Source organism: Parasteatoda tepidariorum, chromosome 9 (genome assembly GCF_982258835.1).
Source record: "Parasteatoda tepidariorum strain Cologne lab strain chromosome 9, Ptep-v5.0, whole genome shotgun sequence".
Taxonomy (NCBI): domain Eukaryota; kingdom Metazoa; phylum Arthropoda; class Arachnida; order Araneae; family Theridiidae; genus Parasteatoda; species Parasteatoda tepidariorum.
This window is the reverse complement of record NC_141763.1, coordinates 83,525,637-83,549,898: the sequence shown is the minus strand read 5'-3', so window position 1 is coordinate 83,549,898 and position 24,262 is coordinate 83,525,637. Positions and strand designations below refer to the sequence as shown.

Genomic DNA, 24,262 nt, shown 5'->3' with positions numbered 1-24,262 from the left:
GGGTTCAGAATTACAAGACTACGGCGTTGAACATTGGTAATCGTAAATCCGAAATTGGGTCAGCTATTCAAAGTAGGTTATGAAATAAAAATGTCTGACTAGTGTGGCCATCCTCTCCATACGCACTGCAAATTTTATGAGCAGCTTAAAACTTTGATTGAAAGTGAAAGGAGGAGATTTCAGAGTGTTCATTTTTTTTAAAAAATAGACATTCTATTTTCATGAGTGATCTAAAATTTAACTCGGGAAAAAAAAAAGATTCCCACCGGAACAAAATATTTTTTTTCTCGAATGATTAAAAAAAAATATTATGCCAAAAACATTTAATGAGACACGAAATATTAATTAAAAAAAATAAATAAATTTTGTACTAATTTTTGACAATTAAAAAAAAGCCCGGATGGAACTTAATCTGACAGCTCAATAGATTGCAGTTTAAAGTTAGTTTGACAGCTCAATAGATTGCAGTTTAAAGTTAGTTTGACAACTCAATGGATTGCAGTTTAAAGTTAGTTTGACAGCTCAATAGATTGCAGTTTAAAGTTTAAGTTATAACCTGTATAATAGTTTCATCCTAATACGTCATATTTTGTGAAATAATACGAGCACCAAGAGTGATGATAAACATATTTAATGGAAAGCATGACAAAATATCTACATATTAAGATGTGCAGTTTAATTTAAAAATTGAAGTGCTGTGAAGAAAACACAATAAATCACACAAGAGTCGAACAGACGATTCAAAACACTCTGAATTTATAATAGGTGGTCATAGTCTTTGATGAGATGAAAGAAATTTTAAATATTCTTCAAATCCCAGGTACAAAGATTTATGCATCATGAAAAATGAATGCATCATCAAATATTTATAATCAGTGGGTAATGTTCAGTAGTTGAGCTGGCTTGCGTGTACTATATAATATTTACTATTAATTTTAAGATTTTTTTTTCTAAAAATCTCAAACGCAATCTCAATTTTTTTTTTGTTAACAATTATTAAATTCTCAAAATCGCTGATGATAATACTGCATGGTAATGAAACAATCACCGATACCTACTCAAAATAGACTTTCTATGGACACCATCCATAAAATAAACAAAACAGAACAAAAACTTATGAACACGTTTTGGTTTGGTTCTTTAATTTTTTTCCTACATTAAGGCACTTTATACGAAGCACCGAATATTAGGACAGAAAAAATTGTACTATTTTTAAATTTAAAAATTTTGATTGAATTTTTTCTTGGTCTAAGAATTGAAAAATAAATCATAATTTTTTTTTAAATTTCCATCTCTAGAAATACTGAATGTCATAATACAATTTATCGTTTACCCGCATAAATTTCCCCCATCTTTTCTCATTCTTTAGCGAAAACACTGAATTCCGGATTATCATAAACCAGGAATCCATTGTTTCTATAATGAGAAACACAATCACGGCTGTTGTTGAAGTAGTTAGAGAGGAACATCCAACCCAACTACTGATCATTATAATTCGCGGGTAGCACATCGCGTGAAGATCGTACAGTTTATTTGAAACCCGAATGATTGCAGTATGACAGCAACTGGCTGAAACTGCAAGATTTTCTGCAGCATTCATCCGCAACTCCTCTGGTGCTTCTGGGTTGTCCGAGAAAATCCAAAGCAGTTTGTGGATCGACGAATCCTTCGAATTCTGTTAGAGATCCATCACCATAACCAGGATAGTTTTCTGCAGTAAAGAAAAAATAAAACAAAATGTAATAAGAATACGGTCAAATTATTTTTTTATTTTTTATGAAGGTAATTGGTAATTTGCATGTCAAATCATGTCATTTCGTAATGTTCTACAGTTATTGTAAAATTCTTAACTGATACTTGAACAATTCATAAATTAAACTCAACCTGGCCGGATTATCGCGTTTGCAAATCTAAACCACTGTTTTAAACGGATAACAAAACTCCACATTGTTATTCACTTGATTTAGTAATCAGAATTATTTTAAGTGATAAGAAAATAAGTCTAAGCTATCACTTTAAAAGTATGGATATAGGATTTAATAGCTCGTTGTCAAAATAATAAGGTAAAGACAAGAAAGCCTTAAAATTGAGCTTAAAAGTAAGTCTAAGTTCTTAACATAAAATTTATATTTTATCTCAAAATCTGCACCCAACACTCTGGATCCAAGTTATATAATCGGACACTTACTAACAATCATTATAACTTTCACAAATTATAAGAAATCAATCAGAATTTGTTGTTTAACTATTTTTTTTGTTGCCGTGATTACTTTTAAAAATGATAGGTATGCCGAAGTATCAACGTTATACTATGTTATAATGTTAAATTTTTGGATTTATTTTAAAAATAAAATGTGGAAAACAAGTTACTTTTTTCAAAAATCCAATGACGATTTTCACATTGCAATAATTTACGTGTGACTCTCTTTGATTTCCATTATAACATTAAAAAAACAAAATTTTCGTTTTGCGGGCCATTTTAACAAAATATATGTTTTCTTGATAAAAGCCATTAAAATTTTTCTACAAATATTGTGATGTAGAAATTTCATAGAGAATTTTAAAAATTCGCTGATATGTATCTAGGAAAAGCCAATTAGGAAATAATGACAAGCCACAAATATAAGAAAAAGTTATTTATTAGTTAGTTAGAGTTAGTTTATTAGAGTTAGTTATTTCCCAATTAGCTAACCACAAGAAAATTTTGAAATTGGTGATTCAAATGAAAATAATATTATATTGGTCGGTGCACACCCTTGGTGTTAGGTATTTTTGAAGATGTTTTTGGAGTTATATTCATTAAAAAAATACGAATAAAAAAATTATAAACACATAAAAAATCGTCTTATATATTTTTTAAAGGTATGGCTTTTTATTTCTCCACAATCAGCTCTTTGAACCTAAGCGAAGTGTTAAAGTTATTAATATCCCTTTCCTTATTTAATAAGTAATAATGTGTTTTATATCAAGACATTTTTTGTAGTGTAGTAATTCACATCTTTCAAACTGAATAAAATCTTTTAAAATGAAATTACAATTTCTTTTTCTTTTGTTCAAATTGGAGAAAAGAAAAAACGTTTTGAAATCGATCCCGTTAATTTTTGTAGTTTTTTGGATTTAAGAGTTTTGGATTATCGATATTTTATTGTATTTTTCTAAGCATTGGTTAATACACAGACAACATTAAATGACCTACCTGCTACGTATGCATAATTTCTTTTCTTTGTGAGCAATTGCCTGCCTGCTGGATCATAGTATTCATTTTGGCAAACTGTTGCAAGGGCATCAACAAGCATGCTACCACATAGCTTTATACTTCGCTTTTGAATATTGTGATGCCTTGGTATTGCGTTTACAAATACAATGCTGCAGACTATTGCCACACCCAGACATAAACTCTAAAAAAATAATAGAAAAAATTATTCTTAATATAACTAGAATTTTTATAAAGTTATCATCAAAAACATTGCTACTGATAAATAGATACTACATTAGCTGAAAATTTATTTAAAACTAATAATCTTTAAATATTTTCACATAATTGAATAACATAATGAATGATATTCTTTATAAATGCTTTAGAAATTCTTTTTAGCTTATAGCTTACATAAAATGTCCTTAAGTGTTCTTATGTTCCGAATCCCCGTTTCAAATCTTAGAAAAGAAGCGTAATATTTTTACATTTCTCTAACTAGTTTCCGTCCCAAAATCAAATTTTTTATGCATTAAAATTAAAAATATTCACAAAAATTAACAAATAAAATTAAAATTTATTCCTAATTGCAAGTTAAATATGGATTGTATTACAGGATTATATCGCTTTGTACATTGAGTCAGAAATAATATAAAAGGTTACAAATAGTACGTTATTTATTTTTAGGAGCATTTAGTTGATAGAAAACCATCAAATCATCTTTTTGGTGATGTCTAAAATTTTATTTTAAAAAGATTACTTAAGAAAAGGATAGAAAGATAGCTCCTTTAAAATATTTGAAACTTGTTTTTTTACTAACGTCAATAAAGGTAATTGTTTTTAGTAAGTAATTTAATGGGAAAAATCCGTTACTTTATAATATCAAAAATGAATGCGCGTTCTCAGAAAATTTATATTAAGAATAAAATATTTTACAGTATAATCTTTAAATTTGAAATTTTGAACGGCTATAATGTATTATTTTTGTACATAGCTCTTAATTTAAAGGAGTCTTGTAATTTTATCGAAAACTTAGGCAATAAATGTTATTGGCATACCAGTTGTAGCTATTCTCTTGTTTATATGTTTCCTTGTTTAAATAGCCTTGTTTCTTGTTTATATAGCTTAAATGTTTTTCTAAAATCCCCCCCCCCCCAAAAAAAAAAGTAGCTTAACTTTACTTTCACAACTTCTTCAAGTCATCATTCCAGCTTTTGAAAAAAAAAAATTTTTCAGCAAAAATTTCCCTTTTTTTGTAAGTTTTTTTGTAATTTGAAAAGATATACTTTAGTTTTTTTTTTTTTTTGAATTAAAAAGTAAAATGTTTTGATCTTTTAGTTTTCAAAACACATTAAAACTTTACGGTTCGTTCGCTTAGACATATTTACTAGGAAATTGCGAAATAGTTAATAGCAGAAACACTGATAGTTCACAGATATATTTACTCATTAACTGAAAGTGAAGAACAAAAACCTCCTTCATCACGTCTATTTGAACCCTAATTCTAAATTCAATTTTCCCTTTCTAGGTTAGGTTCAAGATTACGAGCTAAAAGCAGTAATCACGTGATCTCGTGAAGTACGAACCGTTTAAAAAAGAATACGTTTTTAAAAGTTGCTATCGGGTTACTTTAAATGTCATGTTTTTCTTTCGCAATGTTTTCCATAGTTGAGCCGCGGAATCGTTTATCGGAACTTGACGAAAAGTTTGCTTATCGAGATGATAGTGCGATGATGCCGCGAGCTGAAACGTAAATATCCGTGGGAAAAATTGAGTAATTCATTTGTTATTCACTGGAAAGAACAGAGAGAGAGGAAGGAATAAGAAAAATTTTTGGCTAAAAATTTCTCCGGGTTAAAGAAAACTGTTGACAAGATTTGACTACAAACATAGCTCAAGCTGTTGAGAGGCTGATGATAAGTTGTTGACTCCTTGTATCTGTTGCCTTTATTTACGATTAAAGTAGTTTTCACGCTTTTTGCTCGTTACTAAGGGCATGCGACTGAATAGAATATAGCGTAAGCCATGTATATCATCGTATTTACACAGCTTTGGATATTTATTACGAAATACGTATTTTTGTTTTTAAGGATCACTGATCAATCAACACATTTATTTCTCTTACGTGGCACAAAAAAACGCGGGGATTTCTCTCTCTAAATTGGCAACACTATAGTCATCTACAACAATTCGTTTTGTTAGGTTGTCTTAAGTAATAATTTAAAGTCGTGTCAAATAATTAGTTATAAGTTAAGTAGTTGATTGGATTAACTTTGTTAGGTTAAGTGTTTGTTTCGATTCATTTTGTTAGGTTGGTTATCGTTTTATGGACATAGAAAATAAATCAATATAAATCAATAAGACACTATGTAGGACCGAAGGTCCTTTACATTGCTTCAGCTATTTCATATCCATATCCATAAAAAGGGGTATAAAGCTCATAGAAATAGCAAAATTCACGGACTTTCAGAGTGTGCTTAAGTTAAAGAAGTAGAGGGTGGAAGAAATTCTTGCACAGCAAGTTGGGGATGAGTTAGTTCCTTAAAATGAGAAACTATTTGTTTTACATCAAAGTTTCAATCCTCAAAATGATAGAATATGGTCAATTTTTATTGATAACGTCCCTGAGAGCCAGTATTATGTCCTGCCTTATCAAAACGCTTCGTCTGTGATTGTTTAGAGGCTAAGTCTCGTTAGTTTTCATTGAAAATGAAGTAAGATCAATGCCCTACCGAGGTTTTAAAAAAAGTGAGAACTTATTGGTCACCGTGTAGAGAACTTAGATAATATTAGACAATATATCACTTGAAAACAGTTAAAATTTAAATCAAAGTACTTCTGCACAGGCAAATTTGGATATTTGACCCTCAAGTTATGGGAGGGGGGGTAGCAGGAATCTGGAAAATATGGTGATGTTATTAATAGCATAAAGAAAAAAAGTCCCAATTATGAAAAGGGTTTATTCATCGGCGGGTTAATTTCCCTTTTCGCGTATTTCTCCTTATCACTGAAACTGATTAATATATCAAATAATTTTATCACATAATTATAAAACTTGTTTTTGTATCACAACTGTCAAATTATTTTATTTTAAAACCATCGGTCATGAACAGCCGATTCTATTTTGAGTTGAAGACTACCAATGTTCAACTCCATAGCCTTGCAATTTTGAACCCAATCCAGAAGACAAGCGAAATACAGGATCAAGTATTGAGAAAAAATTTGCCTTCGTGATGGACTTTTTGAGGGAACTAAACCGCATTTGCGTTACACGGAAAGGAAAACCACATAATCCTCCCACGCTTAGTCTGACGGCAAGGGGACTCTTAACCCATGATCCGTCGATCACTGAGGATATTTTACGTAAGCACTGTGGTTGTGAACCATATGCCGAATTTGTAATGACCAGCCATGGCTGTAATTCGAAGCCGGATCACCTCATTGGGAGGCAAGCGCTCTATCCCTTGAGCCACCGCTGCTCAAATATCAAATTATGTAAAAAACGAATTCTTAAAATTACTTACTAACCTTTATTTTTTATCTTAAAAAATAGCCAAAAAGTCCTTGAAGTATACGGTATGCAAATTTTTACATCTTTTAAAGTATGCAGTGAAATAAATTGAAAAAGTGATTGGAAAAAATAGCGATACTGAAGTATTTTTAAAAAAATACGTTTCTCACCAGCCGAAATTCCTAGAATAGAAACTACTAAATTGTTACTCTCATTTATTTTTAACCTATTCTCCATAAATTGAAAAAGAGATTGGAAAAAATAGCGATACTGAAGTATTTTTTAAAAAATACGTTTCTCTCCAGCCGAAATTCCTAGAATAGAAACTACTAAATTGTTACTCTCATTTATTTTTAGCCTATTCTCCATAAATTGAAAAAGTGATTGGAAAAAATAGCGATACTGAAGTATTTTTTAAAAAATACGTTTCTCTCCAGCCGAAATTCCTAGAATAGAAACTACTAAATTGTTACTCTCATTTATTTTTAACCTATTCTCCATAAATTGAAAAAGTGATTGGAAAAAATAGCGATACTGAAGTATTTTTTAAAAAATACGTTTCTCTCCAGCCGAAATTCCTAGAATAGAAACTACTAAATTGTTACTCTCATTTATTTTTAACCTATTCTCCATAAATTGAAAAAGTGATTGGAAAAAATAGCGATACTGAAGTATTTTTTAAAAAATACGTGTCTCTCCAGCCGAAATTCCTAGAATAGAAACTACTAAATTGTTACTCTCATTTATTTTCAACCTATTCTCCATAAATTGAAAAAGTGATTGGAAAAAATAGCGATACTGAAGTATTTTTTAAAAAATACGTTTCTCTCCAGCCGAAATTCCTAGAATAGAAACTACTAAATTGTTACTCTCATTTATTTTTAACCTATTCTCCATAAATTGAAAAAGTGATTGGAAAAAATAGCGATACTGAAGTATTTTTTAAAAAATACGTTTCTCTCCAGCCGAAATTCCTAGAATAGAAACTACTAAATTGTTACTCTCATTTATTTTTAACCTATTCTCCATAAATTGAAAAAGTGATTGGAAAAAATAGCGATACTGAAGTATTTTTTAAAAAATACGTTTCTCTCCAGCCGAAATTCCTAGAATAGAAACTACTAAATTGTTACTCTAATTTATTTTTAACCTATTCTCCATAAATTGAAAAAGTGATTGGAAAAAATAGCGATACTGAAGTATTTTTTAAAAAATACGTTTCTCTCCAACCGAAATTCCTAGAATAGAAACTACTAAATTGTTACTCTCATTTATTTTTAACCTATTCTCAATAAATTGAAAAAGTGATTGGAAAAAATAGCGATATTGAAGTATTTTTTAAAAGTACTCAAACAACAGAAATTAATTTTTACTTATCTTTTACGTGTGTGGGAGGAATACTTTCTTGTCTGCCAAAGTTTTGCTTAGGTATCATACTGCATCGCGATTGCAAATAAGAAGAAAAAAATTTTTGTTGAATACATATTTAATTTTTCTTAAAGTCTTTGTTTCATAAAATTTAAACTAATGAGTTTTCACTAATGAAATTCGTAAGATAATTTAAGTTTATTTAAATTTTGTGAAGTGGATAAATACACAATTTAAACAGCTCAATATTTTCACGTTGCTTTTGTAACCTTTAGTCTCTCATTGTGAAAGATGGAGAATGACCGTGAATTGAAGATAAGTAATTAAGAAAAAACAACGCCCTTAATGGAGATAGATGATGTGTTTACATAATTAAACGAAGGACATCAAAGCTCAAATTTGTAAAGCTTAATGTTTAAGATTTATCTGATAAATTTATGAAAACATCACCGAACATTAGATATGCATCTTTTTTCATCATTGCGTCACAGTATTTTTTTTTTACTTGTATTTTCTCACGAAAATTTTTAATAATGACATTTTTAACAGATATTGTGAAGAGAAAATAATTTTGGGGTACTGTACAAAGGGCAAAACGCTACAGGACGACTAAATAAAGCAAATGGAGATTCAAAAACTGTTTGCCAGTCGTCACCCGATCCCCACTTTTTTCGTCAATGGCTATCCCCTTTTCCTCACCATGTAACGCAAATGATGGTTAGTTCCATCAAACGGTTACAAAATGGCTATCCCCTGAGCCGTGGTGACAGAGAGTTCGTCTTCCAATGAGGTGAACCGGGTTCGAATCCCACAGATGGCTGATCGATACGAATTCCACATATGGCTTGCACCAACCACAACGCTGATATGAAATATCCTCTGTGATAGACGGATCATGGGTTAGAGTCCTCTAATAGTCAGTTTAACCGTGGGAGGTGTTCATGCTTTTCCTCTTCATGGAACGCAAATGTGGGTTAGTTCCTTCAAAAAGTGCTCCGCGACTGCAAATTTCACCCAATACTTGATTTACGAGTTCCCTTGTCTTCCGGATTGGGTTCAATATTACAAGGCTACTGAGTTGAACATTAGTAGTCGTAACCCCAAAATTGGGTCGGCAGTTCAACGACAGTTATAATTATTCTCACCATGTGTATTTTGTTGCTATTTAAGTAATTATGGAAATATTAAGACTATTTCCAAAATGTTCTGAAAATTACTTTATTTCATGTTTGCTTTCAAAAGTTTTTCTTAATTTTACAAGTGACCACTATTAACAATGCTACAACTGACCAATGGCCAGTTTTGCCCTATAGCATTGCTTCTTTTCGTACTATTTTTGATATTACTTGAACTCGCTTAGAAGCTCTTCAATTAGAATAAATTGATGTGTTGCAATAAATGTTAATAATCTTCGGCGAGTATGAACGTGCATATAGATATCCGAAAATGTCTGAACTCGTATTAATTCCCTTGATATTAATAATATGATACTAGATAAGATGTTAGGAAACTAGAATATATTTGGAAACACATTGCTGTAAGGAATATCGGGTAAGTATATACTGAAAAATGACTCTCTCTCTCTCTCTCTATATATATATATATATATATATATATATATATATATATATGAAATATATAGAGAATATATATATATAGAGAGAGAAAGAAGCCATTTTTATGGTATAGTGCCATTGCCCGATACACAACAAATATGTAAATTTTAACATTTTCGAGATTGTCTACGTTCATTAATTTCTCCTTTTCACAGATTGCCTTATAAAAACAGTTAAAAGAATTCATTTATTTCAGTCCTTTAAAACGTTCTACGATTCAAATTGTTACAAACTAAAGGTTACAGCAACGTTTTTTTTAAAAGAATAATTGATTGTTTACTTATTTTTTTTTAATTAATGCGACTGAATATGAATTTGGATTTAATATTTATTGATTTATACTTTGCTTAGCGTGAACCTGAAAACAAGGAAAAATTGAACAAGTCTATAGAAAACAGATAAAGAGAAACAAAAATCTAAATATCCATGACACATTGTCCTTATTTGTTATTTCCGTTTATTCCGTATTTCAAAGAATAAAATTATCTAGCGTGTTTGCGAGATCTGCGAGAAATAGGCGTGTGTTTTAAAACTATAATTCATACTACTTGCTTTTCTATGTATCGAACTACATAACACTAAAATATTTGTAACTCTTTTGAAAAAGTAAATCAGCCAAACAAAACATCAAAAAAATTTTTTTCCCAACACAATAACAAAATATTTGCAGATAATACCGGTAGAATCAATATTCAAAAGTAGATTAAATTCCTATTAGATACAAAAATGAAAATGAAAATTATTAAGCTGAAACCACAATATTTCTTCCATTCCACCAGACAAACAAATTAAGCCTTACTCTACGTTTCATTTAACAGCCACAACCTATATGTCCATTACCCAAGGAAGAGCATAACATAACCTAACTCCTATGTTAAATTAAATTAAATTTTTAAAGTTTTGAAACTATGCTAGTTGTAAATGGTTACATAGCCATATAGTTTCATATTCACGGTTCTTTAGCGATATTAGCTGTAAAACGGTTTCAAAACCGTAAAAGTAAGGAAATGTTCCTAACCATAACCGTTTGGCAATTAAGATGGACAGACTACAGCCGCTTATTTTACCATAATTTTGAACTGAAAATTTTAGGAGTGTAGGTTCATACTTCATTTTGCTTATGAAAGACATAGGACTTTAATAATCACCATGCATAATTAATAATATCTTGACAAACCAGGGTAATAAATTAACAGAGATGAGTGGAACGTTGCCCGATATTTCCCACACTGATGTATTGAATATTCAAATATTATTATTAACTACAAGAGCAGGCTAGAACAAATTTTGTGTTTCACAAAAGTATTGATTTATTCAATAAGGAAAATGTTATTTTTCTTTGTTCCTCAACTTAGATACTAAGAAATAAAATGAAAAAAGTAAATAAAATAAATAAAATAGCGATAAAAAAAATTACAATTAGCTGTTTCTTTCTCTGTGATTCTCAACTTTCATTCAGCCTTTCAGCGATTTAGTCTTTTCATTTTTTTTTCATTGTATATAACGGTTAGGTAATGTATATAATATTTCTCATTTTTCATAGTCAGCAAAAAACCACTTGTATTACAATACTGGCATTTCCTACATTGCCAGTAGCATATACACTGCATCTTTGCTCTTTATATCAATTTCAATTCATACATTTATGAAGAAGCTATTTAATATTCATACAAGTGAACAAAGGAGATGATGAGTTAAGCTTTATCTATGCATTTTATTTCAAAAATCCTTATTTAAATTCCTTCCGAAACCAAAATCCTAACAATAAATTTTGAAAAATATTTTAGAATTATTTTTATAACCAACAGCATACCATACGAATAGAAATTCAAAGAAAGTCATAATTTTTTTTACGAGAGTTGCTCTCTTAAACTGTTGTCCCATCCCAATTGTTTTAGTGAAGTAAGGCTTAAGTCATTTAAGACTTTTTCGTTCGAGGAAAGAATGTGGGAATAAAAAAAAGAAAATTTAGAAAGAAAGAACGAGCATATTTTAAAACAAAGAGTTCAAACAAACCTGGAAAGAAGATATTATACAACATATTTTATAGTTTACAATGATATGATTTAAATATATGTAACTAACAGTTTAAAGTAGTTTTTATCATTTGAGCAATTATTTGTATCTTATTTAATTTAATTCCTAAAGATAAAGTGAAAAATATTATTTCTCCTTACTTTCATTATAAATTTATTAGAATAACAAAGCATTAGATATTATTTTCACTAATTGGTTGTATTTGAAACATAAAAATTTAGAAAGAAGGAACGAACTAAAGATATTTTGAAACAAAGAGAGCAAAAAAAAAATAATCTGAAAATGACATATTAACATTTGTTTACAATGATGTGGTTTAAATGTATGTAACTAACATACTTTTTTATCATTTGAGCAATTATTTTTATCCTATTTAATTTAATTATGAAAGATAAAGTGAAAATATATTATTTCACTTTATTTTCATTATAGGTAAGATATTTCTCAACTGCGAGGCACATTTTTTTAATTGATTTCACTTCACAAGTTAATACATTAATGTGATGCCATAGGCATTACACGTTTTCTATACTTTAAATTTTTTTTAATTTCTTAAATTTAATTTTTTTAATCATTCTTAATTTAATTTTAATTAAATTATACCAATTATTTAATTTTTTATTGCATTTTATAAAAAGTAAATATAAATATTTTATTCTCTTTTTAACTCTCAATGAACTCTTAAATCAAATAAGATACAAATGTAAAACTCATTAATTCACTGTCGGGACTAAATCTAACATCAAAATCTATTTTTAACTCTTTATTCCTTAATTTATTTTATTTCTCTTACCACAAAAATGTTTCAGTTACTGGATTATATTAAATTTCATAGTCTTTTTGGCGATAAAGCTATAACCAAATTATTTCGAATTTAATATAAATTACGGGGGTTGTGCTTTGTTTTTGGTGAATTTAACTGTCGTTAAATTGTCAACTATGGATTTCTTCTCATGCTCCTAACTATCTATTGGGAACAATTCAATTACTTTTAATTTTGAATTCTTGGCGTTAGGATTGGGGTTACAACCCATTGGTCAGACCGTTAATAAAACATCTCTACGTCACATTAAGGGAGTATTTTCTTATGATTTTGATATCTTAATGGCCATAATGTGTCTTATAATATCTCTAAAAATTGAAGCAAGAATTCTTTTTATTGAAGTAATTTTGTTCAATTCTCTGCAATAGATCCTTATGTCGTAGGAAGCGCAATGTGTCAAAAATCATGACTCATAAATACCTCGCAGTGAATTTACCTCCATCATATAAATGAGAACAACACAGGCATCACAATCAAGAAAATACAAAAATCGCAATTGCTTCTCTAGCGATTTTGTAGCTACATAAGCAAACGTTTACCATTTTAGAGGAAATGATGTAAACATTATAGAAAAATAAATAAATTTTTTAAAGGTGACTTTAATTTTGGTATCTCCCTTGCACCATTCTTATTCATTTTAAAATAGGCATTTAAAATAAACTTCCTTACAATAGATTAGTTAAGAAACGGGCGCTAAGAGGATCTATTAACTTCCATCATCATTATCACAATTGGACAGACTGACCAATGTGGGCTGATGCCTTCCTCTGAAAATTTCTCCATAGCGACTTCCGATTTATCTTCGATCTTCAATTATTTTCATTAATTGCAAGAAAATCAGACCCGACTCAGGCCATCTCTATCGCGGCTTCTCCGTTTTCTTGTTCCAGTGGGTCTAAAAAGCAATATCTTCTTTATTATATTGTCATCACTCATTCGAATCACGTGGGCCATCCGATTCATTCTATTTGTTTTTATGCATTTAATAATATCGGATTGTTTATAAATCTTGCACAGTTCAAAGTTAAATCTCCTTCTGCAGTTATTGCTTACAATTACACCACCAAGTACAATCCGCAAAATCTTTCTCTCAAATATTGCTACACAATTTTACTCCAGTTTTGTTATTGTCCAAGCTTCAGAAGCATATAGCTTCCATAAATACAAAATTTAAAAAATAGGTATAATTTATTTGTCATAATAAAAATTTCAAATAAATATAGTTTTTTTCCAGCAGGTTTCAGAGTATGTTGCTTTTATTATATACTTAGGGATCCCGCCTCCTGCTCTCTGCGATCGCTAGATTTCGCAGATTGTTTTGCTTACTGATTGGTCGTTTATATATTTTAGCCTAGCTTTGCATGTATGATAGCATTCTTTTTAAAAGGAAATTTTTAAAATATGCAACTTATCCTAAGAAACTCTAGGTTTATAAACATTTCATTCAAATTATATACATTACGATTTTATTTAATTTAATTATGAGGCATCACTAAAACTATAAATATATCATTATAATCCTCAAAGCTCTAAATCATTATGTTATCTGTTTAAATTTTAAACGTAGTTAAAACAAAAATATAAGACAATTAATTTTTTTTATAAAGAGTACGCTTTTAGCATTTCATTAATGCAAAACTCAGTTTATTTCAGCTTTTCGTTGCCAACGTCAGATTGAGTCTATGACATTATACCTATTACCTATAAGTGTTTCATTTAACAGAAATTGATTTTATTATCAATTGTTTGATCAAACAAACTATGGCAAACAAAAAAGAAAAAGATAACACAATTTCTATTTCTAACAATTACCTTTAGAGTAACTTCTAATATATTTGAATCTATTTAAAGAGTTAGTAAAATTACTCATGATATGATATGAAGGAAAATGAAACCTTCAGAAAGTAATGGCCTTGATTTTATTCTAATAAATATATGAAAAAAACAAGAAATTTAAATCTAAAATACTGATGATTTAACCTTAATGCTATTAATAACTTAATTTTATTAACAAATGACGCTAATGGAAATTCTATTAAACAATAAGATATTTTAAGTTATTCCTCTCAAAAAATGCTACTCACGCAATTGTAAAGGCTATACTTTTACCAAATTATTGTCAATTACCTTTTATAAGAATATAGTATATCAAGACCCCAGGCACGTAAATGCAGCTCAATAAGAATTAAATGTTGTTGTTATTGTCCATATTATGAATATGATATAAAACACTTATTGCTTATTTAAAATGTTACTAAAAAACTTTCTTTTTTTTTAGTATGATAGTTAATTTTTGTTAAAATTCTGAGTTAAAGCAAATCCCGAAATGTTTTTAAGTAAAATGTTATAATTAAAAATAAATTTTTTTAGAGTCATAGCAAAATATTTATTTCAAAAGAAAAGTCTTTTTGTTGAAAAAAAAACTTAATTTTTTTTCTGACTTAACCTCTTTTTTTAAATGTTGTATAATTGTCATAAACTGTCAATTTTGAACAATATTTTATGAATCGGTGTTATGTTGTTGCGAAATCAACTACTATAGAGTTATGAGACATATAAAAATTTTCTGACTCAGCCTCTTTTTCTAAATGTTGCTTAATTATCATGAACTGTCAATTTTGAATAATATTTCATAAACCAGCGTTGTGTTGCTACAAAATCAACTTGAAAATTATTATAATACCACTTGTAATTTTTCTTTTAAATCGAATTATATTAAAAATTTACTGATTTAATGCAAAATATCGAGAAAAAAAGTATGAAAACCTGAAATTATGTGAAATTATAATAAGAAAAAATATTCTTAAAACTATTTTTATTAAAACATTATATTTCTGAATTGAAATTATTTTGTTAATTAATCTAATTACTCGTAATTAATATAATTTAAATAACACTCTTCTTCTAGATATTGAATAAAGGCATGAGATGAGATTTCAAGTTAATGTTATTAATATTAAACTCGATATGTTATCCTATTGGGTAAAACTGAAAACAAATGAATACTTAAATCTCGCAACATAATGTCGCATTTATATCGAGAAAGTAATTCCCGTGATCTAAAAGAATATTTTTTTAAAACATCTCTAAAAATTAATACTAGATATTAATGGGCTAATGTAACCGAATTTCGTTCACCATCATATTTTTTATTGAAGTTATACTTCTTATGCGACTTCCAACAAGGTTGCGTTAAACGTTTAACTCTACATTTTTATTGGCCGGGAAATCACGTGGTAGGATCCAGTTTCCCCACTCCCACAACCGTGATCCTAATACGGCTCTCGCGACCAGCACTCAAAGTCGGGTGATCTTAATGCAGCTCTCTCGGCGTCTAGCAAAGCAGCACTGAATCAATAAGTGATATCCATTCTATTACTTACTAATAAAGTTCTGGAGAGGGAGTCATATAGCTTAGCTACTATTACTACAATTAAATTCCAATTCACTAGTCTATAAGACATGTTAGCTCGCTTCTATCTTGAGCTACCCTTTGAGAGATAATGGTTGACATTGTTGGCAGCCGAGGGCCACAAAAGCTTACCGAGATATAAAGAAACTTTTGGAAAACTACACATGCTACTACATCTTAGCTGCCCCATACATTCAGGAACGTTCGGGATTATTTTTACAGTGTAATAATACTATCTAAACTAATGGTTCCCAAAAGTTGTCACGTGCAACCCTAGGGTTCCGTGTGAGTATCTCAGGGGTTCCGAGAGTGAGGACTGTTAACTAGTAACAATATTATATCCAATCTATAATCCGTAATTTCTTTAATATTTCAGGTATGAAATTAGGTAACTAAAATGCCTAGGAAAAAAGCAAAAGTAGCAAAATAAAAATAAAAAGTTTTTTTCAATAATATATTGAATAAATTATGAAAAGAATATGCCTTAAAAAATTCCAAAAATATTTCTTATCGAGGTTTTCAATTCAAAATAAAATAATCAAATTCAAGAATAAAGAATTATGCTCTTATTGCTATTTTTATACTTCTTTTAGGAAACCATAATTCCGCTTACATCATTCATTTTCAGCATATGCTCATCACATTTAATATTTACCAAGTAATTTATTTGTTTATTGATTAGTAAATTCACAGCAACTAATAAGCCCTTTTTTTTATAAACATAAAGTCGATGTTCTGTCAAAAGAATAAAATTATTTAATGTTCCGAAGCCGAAAATAATTGTTAAACACTGATCTAAACCATAGATTCTTAAAATAGGCTATACAGCTTCCCAGCGGGGAATGGTGACTCAAGTTAGGATTATCTAGGGAACGGTAACAACTTACAGAGAGGACTGATCTATATTATATAAAACACTAATGCGTATTTTGCTTGAAAGCTTATGAAATTTCTTTTCTCGCTTTGGCAACGAAGAGCTGAAATAAACTAAGTGGTAAGTTGACCAGAATTTAAAGTTTAAGAGCAAAACGGTCATGCAAACAAACAGTTCTATATTTCAGTTTTGATGCTTAATAATTATGGCTTAGTAATAATGTTAACGATGCTTAATTTTAATTATACAGAGATTCGTTTTATCAAAGGAAATCAGGGACAAATAACGTTGCTCATAAAGCCTAGTTTTTTTTTAATTTTTAACTTTGGTATACTACCTTTATAAACTACCTCTTTTTTTTAATAAATTACCCACGATCAGAGGTGCAACACCCTTATCTTCAAAATATGGGGGGTTGCAGCAATCTGAAATGTATAGTCTAGGAACAGTGCGGTCGAAAGCTCAGGTCACTAAATATTAAAGTGTGTTCTCCTTTTTTACACCGAATAGTAACCAAAAAGTCATATGTTCAAATTTTCATTCCTCAGAAACTATTTCAGTGATTAGCTCCTTCGTTAAAAATTGCATAATGAAAAGTAATTTAAAAATTTTTATATCTGAAATTAAAAAATTTAACTAAAAACTATGACCATAATAAAAATAAATTTTAAAGTATAATAAGAATAAAATATGATAAAAAATAAAATATAACAAATGATTATGAAAACTTATTTTTTCGCAGATTTTCGATAGATTTTGAAAATTGTGCGACAAAGTTATTTGTTTCTTTAACATTTCCGGAGACATGGTGAAATACACAAAATGTAACATAGCCATTAAGCAGGCCAAACTAAAGACCGTTTTTCTACTTAACCTATTGAAACCATATTTTCCAAATATCGGCTACTTCGAATATTTTGAGGGTCAAGAATCCAATCGAAAAAAAGGCATATTTATTTCGCGAAAGTACGTTTTATCTATTATTTCCTAACTTAAAGTTCACGTATTCAGGCATATTTGAGTTTAGTCCTTTGATTGAAGTCATCCTAAGAAGATTACGAAAATCCGATAATTAGATCAAAAGTTATTAAGATGTTAGCTTTATTTATTTCGTATACATTATTAATTTCATTTATTAATACATATTTTAATCGAGTGGTGCTTATTAAAGAAACGTCAAACAAACAAAAGTTTTTAGCTAAAAATTGCTTTCATGCACTTAATTTGCTTTTGTTGATTTTCGTTCTTACATTTTTTTAATAAAATGTATGTTACAATGAATTTTCAATTTTATTTATGTGCATTTGATTTAAATATAATTCTTTTTTTGTACTTTTACTTGCTACTTTTCAAACTTCGTAATTCCTACTTCTTAATTATAACTTTCCCTTTGAGTAGGGGAGAGTGGGGTCAATTGTAACATTTTTTACTTAACTATTTTTAACTAACAAAAAATCGAATATATTATTAGTACTAATTGACAGACGAGTAAAGTAGACTATCCTCTACTAGAAAAAAAATAAATACCTTATTTTAAATATTATTATATTAGTTATTAACAATTTTTGACTGTCGTGCACTTGTTACAATTGTCCCCACTTAGGGGGTCAATTGAACAGTTCATAATGGGGTGAACAGTTCATAAATTCAGCTAAAACATAGTTAATTATACATATTATCATAGTTGTGATATATTTTTTTATTGATCAAAATAGTAGTGATATTTTAGGAGTAAAAATATTAATGAGTAGAGACCTAAAGGGTTAAAGTTTTAACTTTAAGGGGTTAAAAATTTTAATTTATGCTGTGAAAGGTGACAAATAAAATAATGCACATGCAACATAATATAAATGATATAGGAAACTATTGGTGGTTCTTAAAGAGTCAAGTAATGGTTTGTAAACATAAGATTATTTATTTTCAGCTGTTACAATCGTCCCTTTACTTATTGTTACAATCGTCCCCAAGACGCCATTTCAGCTACATTTGTTAAAAACAATGCTAGTTAATTAACAAAACTAATCTTTTTTTTTTGTTGAAATGTTAATTAACGTGTCCACTTACATATTCGGTTAATAATTTTTATTTATTTAAGCAAAATTACTTTGTTACAATATAATATTCTAATACCGAAAAAAATACTTACGTAGCGTGAAAATATCTTTTGTGACATAACTCTTTCAAAAGTACATAAAAATGGTTGCCAGCAGGGGTGTACATGTAGATTTATTAAATACACCTTGTGCGCCACCTAGGAACCAAATCTAGAACCCGACACTCGAAATTTTTGCTCTGTTACAATCGTACCCTGTTACAATTGACCCCACTCTCCCCTACTCATTATTTTTTAAGATTTACGTTCGCTTGTATGCTTTGATATCCTAACTATTATCTTGATTTTAAAACTTTTCTGTTTTAATTCTCAACGACATATCATCCCCAAACCTTAACGACGAATAACTTTATTTTATCTCAGAGAAAATGAATACAAATAGTGCAAAAATATTAACATGATCGACATCTATCCTAATCCTACTGAGACATAAGTCATGAATTATAGTCTCATTCGTGTAGGTTTTATCATGAGAGGTTTTCGATGTTTTTTTTCGATGTCTAGTGCGTGTCGAAAGTGCACGAAGGAGACAAGTTAGTCTCGAAACTTAATTTCTTGGGACTCATCTTTCAATATATTGGACAACATTTGGCACAATTTTCTTACTTATGAATTTTTATATCAAGATTTTTTTTTTCTACTTGTGTGAGAAAAAAAGTGATTGCCCATCTAAAAATAACATTTGATTTACTCCCACTGGTCGGAGTTTTTAATCAAAACGCGAAATTTTAAGAGAGAAATTTGTTTCAAGTAACCTTTTGGACACTTTTTATGAGAAAAAATTCTGCTAAAATTACCGTACTGTATGTTAATGACATTTTTGTTAAAAAAACAAACTTAACTGGTTAAAAAAGTACTTAACTGGTTAATAAAACCAAAATATGTAGGAGTTTTAACCATTCAATAAGTAATTTTTTCGTGAATATGTTAACAATTTACTGAAAATCCCAGTTTTCAAAATTTTAGCTCTTTTTAGTAAAAAATACAAAACTTTAACCGAATAAATGGTTTTTATGTTCTAAGATATATTAATAAATTCACCAAATTTTATCACATATTATAAAACCAAATTTCATTGTTGATTAAAAAAAAAACATCATTACGAAAGCGCTTCTGTAAAAATTAATGAGGTTTTGGTGTTCCCAGAAATTCAATAAATTTGACCATATTCTGATAGTTTTGACTATACCTTTTTTTCCTCAGTGTAATTAATATCGTACTTCAGTCTCATGACAAAAATTTGAAGAAATAGACTTAAAAATATCCTACAATAGGCAAAAAATGCCAAATAATGAAATATATCATTATTTTATGTAACAATTAAAAATACATTAATTAAGTTCAATTAATTAAATTTATGTTAGAAAATATTTTATTGCATTTATGACCTAAATTATGATTAATATTTCATTTTCTGCCATTATGGAAAGCTCGGACAAGAGAAGGTTAATTTCGATTCTTCTTGGTTAGATTCGAACAAAAAAAAAAAAAAAAAAAAAAAAAAAAAAAAAATACGGGACTGAACAGGAAAAGCAACCTATTCGCTATGTGGATCACTGGTAATAAAGTCAAAGTATGTCTGTGAACTAAAGTAAAATTATTGTTGTTTGTTTACCAGTGCAATCACGCAGGCAATAACTTAAATAATTAAATGAAATAAAATGAAAATAAAATTAAGACAGAGTAATTTTCGATATCTATTAATGTCTTATTGTATTAACTTGACCTATATCAAATTCAATGGTTTTATCTTTATAAACCGTAACATTTATATCGTTCTATAATTAAACAAATATACGTGCGTAGTTAATTATAAAATTTAAATCAATAGTGTTTTAGTTCGCGATATGCATGCGAAATGTCAAACTGTTCTTCTCAAAATAAAGTAAAAGCTTACAGATAATTCCGAGATATAGGTGTAAAAATATTGGGCAGAAATTTGAAAAAATTTGAAATAAAATTAAAATAAAACACTTTTCAAATTACTTTTTAAAATGCTTTGAGAGAATAATTATTTTTAGCTTTTAATCAGTCAGAGGTAAGCCTTACAATAAGATGCCGTTTTTTGGTTTAATCTTACATTGTAATATTTTGGTTAAGTTTATCTCTTATTTTTTTTAAAAATAATAATGAAAAGTTTTAAGTTTAAATAACTTTGCATTCTAAAAAATTCCAAATAAAAAATTACGCGATTTTTACCACAAAATGTTAAAGTACGAAAAAATCTGCTAAATCGTAATTTTTACAGTGGTTATTGCAAAATCCCTGAATCACTATAGATAAATAATTATTACTGTAAAATATACGGTATAAAACTTTACTGGAAAAATGGTTTTTATGGTAAAATTAGTTTTATAGATGATGCATCCAGGGTATCGGTTCTTCTTACAGTAATTTGATCCGGAATTTTTTACAGTGTAACTCGTTTTAAGTGCGATCAATCTGTATACTGTTCAAAATTTAATGATCAAAAGTTTTACAAATCATAATATATATTATATTTCTGTTCTTAAAAATTAATTAAAACTTAAATTCAAATATCAAAAAATTAAACTTATGGAAATTTCCTTTAAATAAACTAAATATATGACTTATAAAAACTTAAATTCCTTTTGAAGTATGTGATTGGTGATCAATTATTTTCAGCTGCTAATTGTTATTTATGAATCATTTATCATCATAGCTGTTAATTATTTTCAATTTAATAGAGAGGATTTTTAAGCTAAATATATAATTTGACGATATTCTTGATAATATAATTTTCTTATAATTTTCTCTCTATTGTCTTTCATTAAATAAAAATTCGAAAATTTTAACTTAGCATATTTTTGAAGGTTTTTTAATTTAAGCTCGTGATTAGTATGTATGTATACCTTTCAAAAAAGTTTCTAAACTCCATAAGAAAATTAACCATTTTATAGATATGCTCCAAACTAAAATTAAAATGTTAGATAATTAAAAATAAATAATTCTAAAATTAATTTACTTTGAAAACAGATTGAAATGAATTATTTCCCACTGCTGTATATTTCAAACATTTTTAGTAAAGTTATCTTTTTGCATTCATTAATAATCAAAAATATTTTGTTAGATAAAACTTTAATTTGCTCTCAGATTATATATTTTAACTAATATATTGTAAGTAATATAAGTACTATATATTGTAATTAATATATTGTAATTAATATAAGTACTATATATTGTAATCAGTATAAGTAATATACTATATATTGTAATTAATATAAGTGCAATTCATAACGTTCCCTTGAAGTTTTTATATCCATGAAGATAAAGCCGTTAGATGAATCTATTTTAACAATTATATTTTTTAAAATAACTAAATTTGAAATTAAATAAATTTCAATATAGATTACTTTAAACAGTCACTTGTAATTTCGCATAATGAACTGCTTTACGAGTTTTGCAGATTGACATGACGATAGTTATTGGTGGTACTGATATTTAAATAGCTGTTATAGTTTTCTTTTCCTTATTTATAAAGTTATTAATACAAATTTTTGTTTCGTATAATACAAAAATTTTTTTACCAGTTATTTAGACTCACGATTATTATGTGTATCCAACAATAATTTCAGAGTGAATTCAACAAAAAAATGTCTGGACAATTCCGGAAAAATTACCATAAGAGTAATATTTAAAATATTTTAATAATTTAAAGTGAAAATAAAATACATCAAAAATTAATTTTAATTAAATTATTTATATATTTGCTTTTAAAAGTATCAGTTATTAATTATTTTAAAAAGTTGGCAAGGAATTTCTTCTATGATAAATTTAACATATAATAGTTTTTGTAATTTTCTTTCTTAAAAAAAAAGAAAAGAAAAAAACATTTATCCAGAGTATATAATGCTGTAATTTTTGTTTCGTTCATTTAGGATAGCAATTAGTTTATGCATCGTACAAACAATCATTTCTCAGTAAATTCCACGGAAAAAGTTACAAAATATAATAATTATAATTTTAAATTATTAAAATAGGCAAAAATAATTGAAATTAAAAATAAATAAAATTTTTAAAAAATTAGCTTACTTTAAAAGCCATTGGTAATTAATTAATTTTCAGCTGTTGGACTACCGTAGGGAAGTATGGTCAGTGAGAAGAGGTTGTTTTTTCGGTGGAACTTAAGGTTGGTGGAAATCTATTTCTGTGAAGTGCTACCGGCAGTCGCCCCGTTTATATAGGCTTCTTCGTGATACCGAGGAATATCATTTCGCCTATCAAACGGAGGAGGATGAGTCGGAGGGGTAAGGCGAGGGGGTGAGAAGCACGTGTCTGGTAAACTGGGAAAAACAAAACCAAAACAAGTGTAGTTTCGGGGGTGTTAGAAGACGTGAGTGAGAGCTATGAGGGGATCGGACGTGGAGATTATTCTTGATAATAGTCAAAAGGAGAAAATAAGATGGCAAAAAAATATAAATTATGAGGGAGGGGGGGGGGGGGGAAGACTGTGAACGTAGGTTGAGGGTGCGCATGCGCTGCATCGATCTGGAACCCCCTAAAAGTTTTTCGAATCAAGAAATTCGGCCGGAATTCTTGGGTTCGTGGTTAATTTCCTGTGGGTATTAAGTTTTGGCTTCAATTTAATGAAGTGTTCTCGTATTAAGAGTAGTACTGATGAAAGAAATTTCCAGTCTGGGGTATTGTGTTTCGTCGGGTTAATATCAAAACAATTAAAACTTGTTTGGGTAGTCGATTTTTTTTTTTTTTTTGAAAGGAATAATTGGAAATTGTTAATTCAAATAGGAGAATGTGTAAAAACTGGTTAACTATTTTTTCTTCATCTTCTTCGTGCTATAGAAAAGGAAGTTGACGCTGTTTTTAAAAGTTTTTAACTAATTATACCACCATAACAGAATTTGAAATTGTCATAATTTACAGTTTAATATAGAGAAAAATATTTACGCTGAACAAAATATTTTAATTTTTTGAAAATAGCACACTTCGATTTTGATCAAAGTTTATATGGTCTGACCCTAACTTACTGTTTCGATATTGCTTCTTTGTTTGTTTTTTTTTCTTTCTCTTCCTTTCTTTCTTTCTTTCTCTTCCTTTTTGCTTTCTTTCTTTTTTTCTTCTTATAAATGCAGAAAGCAGAGAAAATTGAAATAAGATATGAAAATTGAATTCAAAAACTTATTCATTTCAAATAAAAACTACAATTTTAAAGTTGCGAGGTGGGAGGACAAATATGAATTGTAATTTCGAAAAGCTTTTCAATATACTTTTTGAAAGTTAGTTGGATTTCAACTTCCTTGTCGTTATTTTGGTCATTTTTTGTAAATATATTTCGT

At 28.5% G+C, this 24,262-nt stretch overlaps 1 protein-coding gene across 1 annotated transcript; it reads right to left on the bottom strand.

Moving 5' to 3' along the window:
* Positions 1–615: 615 nt before the first annotated feature.
* Positions 616–23,360, bottom strand: LOC107448973 (bombyxin A-1 homolog). Its single transcript, XM_016064355.5, has 3 exons — positions 23,001–23,360; positions 3,197–3,398; positions 616–1,711 (listed from the first exon to the last, which is right to left on the bottom strand). The coding sequence occupies exons 1-3, from the start codon at positions 23,010–23,012 to the stop codon at positions 1,530–1,532; spliced, it is 396 nt and encodes a 131-aa protein (XP_015919841.2). The 5' UTR covers positions 23,013–23,360; the 3' UTR covers positions 616–1,529.
* Between the last annotated feature and the right edge of the window lie 902 nt (positions 23,361–24,262).

Bases quoted from the DNA above. Each gene is read 5' to 3' on its own strand.
- LOC107448973 (XM_016064355.5), bottom strand. The intron at 1,712-3,196 runs GTAGGTCATTTA...TCTTTACTGCAG, and splicing joins AAATTATGCATACGTAGCAG to AAAACTATCCTGGTTATGGT.